General features: G+C 39.3%; 1 protein-coding gene across 3 annotated transcripts in view; it reads right to left on the bottom strand.

Moving 5' to 3' along the window:
* Nucleotides 1-1,280: 1,280 nt before the first annotated feature.
* Nucleotides 1,281-11,613, bottom strand: part of atf3 (activating transcription factor 3) — a 37,374-nt gene continuing 27,041 nt past the window's right edge. For all 3 annotated transcript variants that reach the window (XM_008125823.3, XM_008125824.3, XM_003215978.4), the window contains exons 2-4: nt 8,558-8,801; nt 7,381-7,488; nt 1,281-5,625 (exon numbers count right to left, since the gene is read on the bottom strand). In XM_008125823.3, the coding sequence (XP_008124030.1) occupies nt 5,428-5,625; nt 7,381-7,488; nt 8,558-8,801 (550 nt within the window). In that variant the 3' untranslated portion in view covers nt 1,281-5,427. The remainder of the gene's footprint in view (nt 5,626-7,380; nt 7,489-8,557; nt 8,802-11,613) is intronic.

Raw genomic sequence — 11,613 nt, 5'->3', positions numbered from 1 at the left:
CTATTGTTTCTGGTTTTATAGAATCATAGTACTATGAGAAACCACAATGGCCATTCAGTTCAACCCTCTGCCATACAGGAACTCATAATCAACATGCTCTCAACAGATGGCCATCCAACCTCTGCTTTAAACCCCTCGGTTGCATTTCCACTGTTCCAGCAGTCATGTTATGTTTGTGGTCATGGCTCTCCTCTCCTCGTCCTCCCTATCACAAAGCAGGGTGAAGCTGTGTTGTACTCTATTACCCAAGTTTTAATTGAGCTGCGGTGGAGGTCACCAGCATGCTGCAATTATGTAATCACAACAGTGACCTCCATTCGCAGAAAGTATTGAAACTGTGCAATTGCAGCATAAAAAGAAGAAAAATTAAAGCAGCACGAAAAGCTACACAGGGTGTCCAGGGTCAACTGAGGCAGTGCAAAAAGTGGTACCAGTGATATTGGAGGGAAGATATGAAAGTGATTATATCCATATTGGTATGTCTCCATTTGCTTAAACGATTGCAGTGAAGCAACAGGTTGGTGTGATAAAGCCTTACTGCATAGCCTTAATCATGACACTATTGCATAATTATAAATCCCTTGCCAAACCCACTTTGCCAGGCAGCCACTGCACCAAAAAATGTGTGTTCAGCTGATAAGTGAGGGATGGAAGGATGTTCTTCTGCTTCTACTATTTCTTCCCTTGACTTGGAAATTGTGGTTTTATTAATGTTTATTAAAAATATTATTTGCCTTCTTTGATGCAGCTTCACATTCCTGAGTCATGTTCAACTTATGATGAAAACTACTCCATCTCCTTCTCCATTGCCACTTGAATTTTGGTACCTGGAAACAGGGTCTCTGGAGTCATGCTCTTGCTGTGGAATGCACGGTGGGAGTAGCCTGCCAAAGCCAACCATCATTTTTGCTTCTTACGATAAAGCTTTGTGAGAAGCAGGATGTTGGTTATAGTGTAAGTCTGCTGCTCTCAGCATGGCACATACACGCCACTTGAAGTTAAACATATATTTGCTAATACATATTGGCTGTCATAAAGTTCAAATATACCTTATTCCTATTTTGAAAACCAGGCAACACATGAGATGATACTTGGAGAACAGAAAGTGAGGGCATGATGTTGGCATTAATATTGGCATGAAGTAGGGGCAGGGCAAAGCCATGCAGTAAATGTGGATAATAGTTAAGACAACTTTTTAAAAACCATTAACCGGGAGGTAAGGGGTAAGTAAGCATCTGTTTTCCAGACATGATCCATTAATCAACACAGGAGAACACAAGTATTAGTCCATTTTTATTATTAAAGTATCAAAACATAAAACTTAAGGACAAATTGATCCATCTACATTATTATTAAACATTCAGAATCAAATCAGATACACCAACCCACGCATCTTGCCCATTCAATAGGTCTCCCAAAGAGCTACATGGCTGATACCTGGACTTCCCTGTGTCCCATGCAGCAGGAACAGGGACTCTACACTGTTACGCTTCCTTTCCATGCGGACAGACAATTGGAATTCTCCTTGCTACAGAATACAAAAGCTCTGGTTGTATTCCATCTCTCATCATCCCCATCTATTTGCTTCACTCACTCAGAGAGGGATGGACACAGTAGTCCAAAAAACCACCTGGAGACCCAAATTTGGGAGCTACTGCTCCAGGCAGTAACAAAAAAAAACTGGAATGGTGTATTGCCTAGTTTCTCTCCGCAGTTGCTGCTTTCAAGTTATCCAAATATATATGTGTGTGTGCACTCTCGTACCACTTTGTGGTACCCTGTGCCCACACTCTCAAAACACAAACACACATAGAGGAAGCAGCAGCCATGGCTAGACAAAGATAAACTTTGACAAAAGTAGCAGCACCATAGCAAAACATTTGGCATGCTAGTTAAGAGCATGTGTGCTTTAACTCCAAGCAGCAACAGCCACACCGGGCTATGACGCCTGCGTCATCACTTTTTAAAAACAAGAAACACAACAGCAATATTTTCCAAAAATATACATATACCAAGGAGAAACATTCTGATATGAGATTTAGCAAGGACCATTTGTATTATATTCTCATACACACACACACCAGTATCACTCAGAGCCCATTTTCCATGTTTATTGGGGAGCGAGATTGCTTTTGGAAACATGAAATATACATGGACAAAGCGGGATGTTTTCACACAGTAGGTGCCCTCGGTAGGTACCATTTGTGGTTAGTGTTAGCCCCCCACCCCCGTACATCACCAGACTAGTGGTTGGATCCAAGAAGCCCTTCCTCCTCCCAGGGAAGGCTGCCCTCTGCTTATGGAAGGTCCAAAAATGCTTCCATAAGAAGCCTTACACAAACATGAAAATGGCACTGGATGGAGAGGGGCTGCATCGGCCCAAACATAAAACAATAACTGGACAAAAGGAGGAGCCGGTTAACGTAAAATGTACCTATGTTGACTTATTGACAATGGTGCACACTTGGAAATAACTTAGAATAGAAAAGCAATGTATCTCACTTGAGTGGTAAAAGTAGACCAAGTGGCCCATTTCTATTTCTCAGTCTGCTATGCAAGTGTTATCCATTATCAGGCATCTTTTAGAACCCAGCTCCCTTTTCTTAAGGCTCTTCGTCTTTGAGACGTGGATTGAAATCAGGGGACTCTGTAAAGTAGGCCACTGAGCAATACAGCTGACCTAGTTAGCTGATCCTTGCCTTCCATTCACACTTCTTTGGATCCAATCAAAATAGTCGACATAACTAACAAATCATTACAGAAACTCAATACAGGTTAAATATCCCTTATCCAGAATTTCAAAATATTCCAAAATCTGGAATGGTCCACATGAGTGACCAAGATAGTCAGTGCCACTTTTGTTTTCTGATGGTTCAATGTACACCAATATCATTTAATGAAAAATGTTGTTACAAGTATTGTGCATCACATTTTCTTCATGCTATGTGTATAAGAAATGTATGAAACATACATGAATTTCATGTTTAGACTTGGGCCACATTTCCAAGATATCTCATGATGGGTGTACATGAAAATATAGGTATTTTAAAAATCTGAAATCCAAAGTACTTCTGATGTCAAGCAGTTAGGATAAGAGATATTCAACCTGTACAATTATTTCTATTGAGCAAATCACACAGTTATATGACAAGTTATCCTTCCACCACCCCCATTCATTGCATACTCAATGCAGAGGCCACCAAAATGTCATTTTAACATGACATGAGGAGATCTCCAACAGCAGAGTGGATTTACTTTGCAGGAAGAAAAATCACACTCAAGCAAGACAGAATTTGGCCCATTTCCTACCTTTTTGTCACATGACGTTTACACATTCGAAACATAGCATTAGACATTGCACTATATCCAAGTTTGCTAAAAGCAAATGGAAGAATGTAAAAATCAAAGCAAGATACAACAGACAGCAAGCTCAAGTGTACTAGTCATATTTGAGAATCCAGATTTCTGATGCTAGTTTTCTGAGGTATCATGTGTGTTTGTGGCTGAGTTAGTTTTAACACTGCAAAATACTTGGAACAACCATTGCTTTCTTCATACCCTTCTGCTCACCCTGTGGACTGGGTCAGACCCCACCAACTAAAAATAAAAATGACTTCATAACATAACAGAAAAGATCTAAGCGAAGGCAGTTTTCTTACAACTCAGTTTTGCATATAGGAATCTGATACACAGAAATTAATATTCTAAAACTTCTTCAGGATTTAAAATTCAGTATTTAATTTCCAGGTGGAGTCCATTTCAGACAGGGTGTTTTTAAAGAGACTTTTAAAAGCTTTCGACATCTGAAATCCAAAGTTTATTGGAACATTGTTAGATTCTGCTAGAATCTGTTCAAACCTCTTGTTAAGGTAAAGTGTGTTTTTATATTGGACATACAAACTGAGGATTAGTTTTTTTTTCAATCAATGGACATTCAGACTAAAACATTGCCCCCTTTATGAATATAATACTGATCAACCATAGCAAGGAACTTGCATGTTTCTGTTTAATGTCTTTTGTTCTTTTTAACATTTGTCCTTTGCTTAGGAATACTAGTGGCACATTAAAATTAATGGCTTCATTCTGTCTGAAATTTGGGAAGCATCAAATAGCCCTGCTGAGTAAGAATGGATGTAATATCTTAAATTACTCCATCCACTTAAAAAAAAAAAAGAAATGCCCTGATCTGCATTTTTGGAATTAATCACATTAATATGTATAAGATACTAAATTTGTAGGTCTTCCCAGTCATACCTTAACACTTCATTTACTACACTATAAAAACTGCCTGTCTGCACTATGATGTAAGAAACTGTTCCTTCTAGCGGTGGTCTTAGATCTGGCGGTTTGGCTACTTTGTCTTCATTTTTCCTAGCATAGTCATGAAAATTAGTGTCTGAGTAATATGGCATACATAAGTATATATGCCAATACACACATGCTGATTAGTAATAGGCAAATTTATAGCCATCACAGTTTTTTGCCTGGAAAAAGGAGGTGCCAAGAAAAAGATTTGCAAGTTATGGGTCTAAAATATGGCAAACCATACATCAAAAAGAATATTCAAGTCTATATTTATCATCATGTTTATGTTATACTGTAAAGCTTCTTTTGGATACGGTGTGCATGACTCACAAATTGCGTTCACAAAGGGGAATTCCCCCCTACTTCTGAAAAGGAGGCAGAAGGAAGGGGCAATGTTCACGCTCATTCAATGAGCACTTCTGCAGGAAACTTACGTTGTCATCCCCAAATTTGCCTCTACCGTGAGTCATCCAAAAAACCCACGGAAGGGCTTCTGTGAAAATTCAACAACAAGAAATAAGAGTGCAAGAGTCAGCTTAAAACATTGCACTAGGTTGCAGAAACATTATAATTTCCACATTACATGTATTTTCAATGCCTCCCGTAACTGAAAGCAGCATTCTGGAAGTTGCAAACTTCTTTTTTTTCGAAAGTGGAGTGAGCGAATGCAAATAACCCACTATGTCTACACTTCCTACACTTCGACCGGAGTGGGGCCCGTTCGCCCTGGTTGTCCACCCAATGTGCGCCTCACGTGGGAGTCCTGGTGTCCTACCAGAAATAACTCGAGTGCAAGTGCCAGGAAGAGCTCAACAAGTCTGTAGCTGTTATTGTGAGTACAACTTCTAGTAATAGCAACTATGGCAGATACTTAAACCTGAAGCGAAGGCAGCGGTTCTCTTCCACCCAGTTGAGTCCTTTCAAGAAGCAAAACTACAGCAAAGCTAACACAGTCTTTTCTTCTTAGTGGCATTGTCACCTCCTTGGCCTTTTCTCGACTAACAGGAGGCCACAAATACCAAGATAGCTTTCCTATGGCTTTTGGCTTAGGCTGCTGTGTTGGATTTCTTTGGTGTTTAATGGCCTGCCCCAAGGGCATTAGGTGTTACTGGCCATTGCTGCTCAGCCTTGCAAAGTTCCTTCCTTGATCTGTTGGATGAAGAGGTTTCTCTCGTCCTCCGGCGTCCGACCGTTCTGAGCCCGGACGATGCATGTGGGCCTGTGGAGGTTGAGCATGTAGATCAAGTGCTGCTTCTCGTTCTTCAGCTCCTCAATCTGAGCTTTCAGTTCTGCATTGATGGTTTCCAGCTTTTCTGATTCCTACCCACAGAAGAAGAAAGTCAAAAGGGGAAGCTTTAGACAAGAGTCAGTGTGCAGCAGCCAGGAGCTAATTCAACGCTTCTTAGCGGGTGGTTTGATTTGATAACCCCTTCAATATTGTTCCTTTTTGCCACTCAATTCTCTGTCATTATCACCACTGAACAATGTTCACTTAATATTTAAAAAAAACATTGCAGATTTGCTTATGTATGAGCATATTGTATACCGTACAACACCTGTATTCTTCTCAGACTCTGTGTGGATACACAAAATAGCAAAGAACAGCAAACACTATTGAAATGGAAGACGACTGGACCAAGAGGAGACATATTTTATTGAACGTGAATAAATGGAACTGTGAATACAAGTCCCGCAGATATGAGGGTTGTATTATATCTCAAATTACTTTTAAAATACATATGAATATATTATGTCAAATAGTATAAATATTTTATCTGTAATGATTACAAAGTCCAACCAAAACAAATTCTTGGTGTCTTGGTTTCTAGACTTGTTCCTCGGATTATTTGGGGGGATGATTCAGAAAATCGCATTGGATAGATGGCATCAGCTCTAATTTCTTAATTTTGGTTATTATGGTTTTCAGTGGGAGAGAGAAGACAATTGGTATATAGCATATGTTCTGGATCTCAAACACTAGAGCTGATAGGGGAAAACCAGTTCCATTTTTGGAATCAGCAGGTCAAATATACCCAGAAACAGGTCTAACATTCAAGGCAAAACAAAACCCCAGTGATGTGAATTTTACCAAAGCAAAATATTAAGATTCAGTTTCCATACATTTTGGTAATGTATAAAAACTGATCTGTAAAAACTGAATCTTACTACTATCTTTGCTTTTGGAAAATTTACCTCATTGTTTTTCAGGAATGTCAGGTGATACTTTTGGTTAAGGTTAAGCAATCATGATAATGATTCTGTGTACAACCTTGACCAGCATCCTGTTGGTGACACATCTTAATATACTGCAGTGGTTTTTACATTTGTTATGGAGGAAGGAATCCACTTCTTTTTTGAGGAGCTCCTCAATAGTACAACTCAGAAAAATGTACAGCCTGTTTTAACTGAATGCCCCTTTAGAGCAAGGGTGCGTGCCCAGAGAGTACAAATAATAAATTACTCCCAAATGCCCCCAAAACCCCTCTAAGGAATGTAGAGGGCACTTCCACCATGTTTGAATGCCCCTCACAGGAAGACATATGATTTTACAAAGTTTGAGCCAATTTAAGTCAAATAGAGGCCTTTACTGAAACGGTAAAGAAACAGAAAATGACTCTACTTGGTCCCAAAACATGATGCAAATATTCTGTTCTTTTGGGTTCGAAAAAGTTTTTTTTTTGTGGAAATAGCATTGGATGCCCTCCAAGGTTTACTGTCCCCCACGTTTCCACAGTTGCCACTCATGTGATAGAGGGATGTGCACCAATGAGATTTTTGCACTCACCCTATATTTGGCTACAACAGCTTGGCTACAAATCAGCTGTTTTTCATAGGAGTTTTTTGTGGGATTCACATCAGCCAGAATTGCTAGATTTGTTTTTGCTACTTTTGCAGCAGTCTGCGGAATTGCAAGCAATGTCTTGCCCCCAAAAATTAGCAGATTCCAGGAATCTCGGGGGTGCCTTTGAAGTCTTGATGGGACATATGCAACCAACAGGCCTCACTTTCTTCACACCTGATCTATCATATTGTCTTCCTTGGCCAGACAACAATGAAAAGAGGTCATGAACTTACTTTCTGGAGACAGTCTGTTTTTTCCTTCTTTTTGTTTCGACACTTGGCTGCAGCAATCTTGTTCCTTTCCCTCCTTCGCCTTTTCCTTTCATCTTCTGGAGGCGAACACTAGAAAAACCCAAAAGAGATTGTAGGTGTGATAAGATCAAATGTGTTAATATATACTGTAAGTGGATGGATGTGGAATACCGTAGTACAGCTTCCAGAAGAATAAAGTTTTTAAGATTGAACCAGAGGGTGCTATATTTTATGTAGTTTAACAGGTTTTTCAATGGTTTTAACTATGTATTTTTAATCATTCTTTCTATTTTAATGTTTATATGTTTTGGTTTTTAATTTACATATTATATGATTTGTAGTGTTAGCCAATATAGTAAAGGCAAACTTTTCCCTTGACATTAAATCTAGTCGAGTCCGACTCTGGGGGTTGGTGCTCATCTGCATTTCTAAGCTGAAGAGCCAGCGTTGTGCATAGATGCCGCCTATGTTATATGCATGGAGCTCCGATACCTTCCCACCAAAGAGGTATCTATTGATCTACTTACATTTGCATGTTTTCAAACTGCTAGGTTGTCAGAAGCTGGGGCTAACAACGGGAGCTCACCCCATCCCGCGGATTTGAACTGCCAACCTCCCAGCTTAGCGGTTTAACCCGCTGCATCACCAGGGGTTATATAATACTATTTAATAATAACAACACTTTTAATTATAGGACCAATTTTTCTTTTATTATTATTGTTATTTCAAGTGTGGGCCACTGGGTCTCAATCTTGATTAAAAAGTGAAATATAAATATATAAATTAATAATACTGTTATATTATTTTCAGATACTTTTCACCTTATTTATTGTTATTACGTAGCTTTGAATAAATTCCAATTTATAGCAATGCTATCATAGGGCTTTCTTGGCAAGCTTTATTGAGGGGGAGTTAACTGTTGTCTTCCTGTTAGGCCAAGAGGGTTGGTTTTCATGGGTCAGCAGGGATTCAGACCTGAAGTCTCCCAGAACCCTGGTCCAGTACTGAAACCTCTGTACCACACCTTCTGTAATCTGTGGTCATTAGCCACATGCTATTCAGGTTGGGGTTTATGGGAGATGCAATCCAAGGCCAACAGGTTTTTACCCCTAAATGCCATTAGTTAGCAATAATGCAAAATCAAATCAAAGTGGATTACCTCTGCTTTAAACATAGACATTTCACCAGGTTGGTCGGAAACCATCACGGTGTCCAGCGTGGAGGGCATCCTGTGGGACAGGCACTTATTCTGGATGGCAAACCTCAATTCTTCTTTCACCAGCGGAGTTAGGTTTGTGAAGTCTTCAAAACCCAGTGAGACTGCAGAAGACAAGCATGGGACTATTGCAGAAGCACTGACTTCTGAAGCAGACAGCTGACCGGGGTGTTGGAGCATCATTTTGCTGAAAGGAGAACAAAATCCACAGTTAGTCTGTCTGAAGTTTAACAAGACCAAGCCAAAAAAATACTGGCAAAGCACAATTATTTCTCAATTATGGCTCGATTAAGGAAAGTAAAATCATTCAACATGGAATTATTCTGGCCCTTCTGACCCACATTTCAATGCACATGGTAATATATTGTTTAAATGGATGTAGGCATGTACAAGCAGTCCCCAAGTTACAAACAAGATAGGAAGATGGAACAGGTACATTTTAAAGTATAACTGCGGCCAACCAGCCATTCATCCATATATATAATAATAATAATATAATAACTTTATTTGTATACCCTGCCTCCATCTCCCTGTAGGGACTCAGGGCAGCTAACATGGGGCCAAGCCCAAATTTCCACAATAAACAGAATAAATTACATTCACAATAAAAACATCATTAACATTTGACATTACACAGATCAAACTAACATTTAACAGCAATATAATGGTAAGTAAACTGCCAAATAAAAACAATGTAACAGGTTAAGATAATAAAAAGGCTGGGGAGTGGTGCAAAAAGTGCATGATTAAAATATAATGAGGTAGATAAAGGTGCTGTAATAAAAGGAAAATTCAAGGTGGAATAAACCAGGAGAGTCATTACCAAATAAGGGCAGAAAGAACAACACACACACACACACACACACACCCCACAGGGGAGTTAACCCTTCCCTATGCTATCCAAAGCTTTTATTTATATCTATTTTGTTTAGTACTGATATCAAATGCAATTAATTGTACTGATGAATTAATCCCATTATAAAATAACAGCATAAGATGTAACTTGTCAGTACCAAATTATCCATGCCCCTAATATTCATATAGTTCATATTATGAAAATGAGACACTGGCATAGCTGTGCGTGAACCCCGCTCTTAGGATCTTGGGTGAAAACTATCCCTTCTCCCATCTACACAATATGTATAGTCTTCCTCCAAGTCACACACTGTAATCTGCTTTGTCATTCTTTTTGCAAGGAAATCAGGGATTGTGTTCACATTAACACCACATTTGCTTATTTCAGTAGATGTTGAAATGCTCCATTTTATTGGAAGAAGCAGTAAATGTCTGCAAAACCCCATTAGAGCAAAAGCTTTCAAAGTGAGCTTCACAGAGATAAGGCAACTATTGCCTTTGGGCATCTTTGTGCGTAGATGATGCTGTCATACTAGATCTGATTTACGGCAGAGTTTTTTGCTTCAGGTGATTGTTAGTTAGATGAGAGTTAATTATGGTTGCATGCGTTAGTACAAGTTACGCCCTTTTACACTGGTAAATTGGAGAGCAAGACAAATCCAAAATTGGGAAAGAAAACACAGTATTACTTGCCTCACTTTATTATTCTCTTTCATCAAGGCACATGTAACAAGTGTGTTCCACTTGTAGCACCTCTCCAGATGAACCGTACAGGCCGTCTCCAAGTTATGAACAATATAGGTTCTGTAGGTTTGTTCTTAAAACATTAAAAATACAACCCTTCACCTTGCATCTTAGATTAGGATCTAAGACAAAATGTAGACCTGTGACTCTAACACAGGCATGGGCAAACTTCAGCCACCCAGGTGTTTTGGACTTCAACTCCCACAATTCCTAACAGCCGATAAGCTGTTAGGAATTATGGGAGTTGAAGTCCAAAACACCTGGAGGGCACAAGTTTGCCCATGCCTACTCCAACATCATTTTTCTTTCCCAGTATGATTTTTTACTATTTTGCCTCAAGAAGAGGCCAAGTAACTTTGAAAGCTTTCGTGATGTATCTTGTGCATTTTGGCTAGTAAACCTATAACTCTTGTGAATTTTGGATATGGCTGTAAATCACTAGCACAGACTCACTTCAAAGAATAATGAAGTCCAAGCATTGAAACTCAGAACCTACACAGGTTGTGGGTTTTTGTTTATGAGCTACATCCTCCTGAATCTCCCAGCCAGTTGAAAAATTCTGAAGGTGTATTCCAAAAGGGAACTTTCCCAAGCTCTGTTGAAACTAGGTGGGGCCAGGTTCACAAAATGCGGATTATTTTGACCATTCACCGAAATCAATTAAGCAGAAATGTGCTGGATACCTTATAATAAGCCGGAGAACTCAAAATCAAGTCCTATGCCTGATGCAAGATGGTTGCAATGAGTACATGTAATTGTCCTGTAATAACTGTGGAGTCGCCTACTCCCACAGTTTAATATGGGTCCAAACAGAAATATTCCACAGCCAATATCAAACATGTTTCCAAAAAATTAGAAATACACATTTTATTAAAACTACGCTCCTTTCAAATTTCAAACACTCGCCTTCTACTTGTCAACCTCCCTTACTTTCATGTGGGGCACATGGAAGTAAGAGAGGTTGATAAGTAGAAAGTGAATGTTTGGGGGCCTCCCTAAGGGCTTCTGTATTTAATAAACTCCAAATATGATGTGTGATATGCTCAAGATCACTCAATGGATTTTATGGTCAAGCAGGGGTTTAAACCCTTGTCTCTACACTTGTAATCCAACACTCAACACACCTACAACACTCTCTTACACTCTTGTTCTCTAGACATACTACACTACAGCTTCCAGTTGACATGCTGGTGGGAAGTGAGGGATTTTAATTTTCAAATATCTGAATAGTGCCACATTAAATAAGGACCGCTACTCCAACTGGCAGCAATTTTTGAGAAGATGGACAAAAGACTTTTTTACTCGACAACCCAAATGCTTGTGACTTTTTATTCAGAAATGCCAGGAAAGTGACACTGAGTCCTTACACATCTATTGTCTAGGGCAGGCATGGGCAGGCA

Source organism: Anolis carolinensis, chromosome 1, assembly GCF_035594765.1.
Source record: "Anolis carolinensis isolate JA03-04 chromosome 1, rAnoCar3.1.pri, whole genome shotgun sequence".
NCBI classification, from domain to species: domain Eukaryota; kingdom Metazoa; phylum Chordata; class Lepidosauria; order Squamata; family Dactyloidae; genus Anolis; species Anolis carolinensis.
The sequence above is the reverse complement of the archived record's forward strand: the minus strand, read 5'-3'. Positions and strand labels throughout refer to the sequence as shown.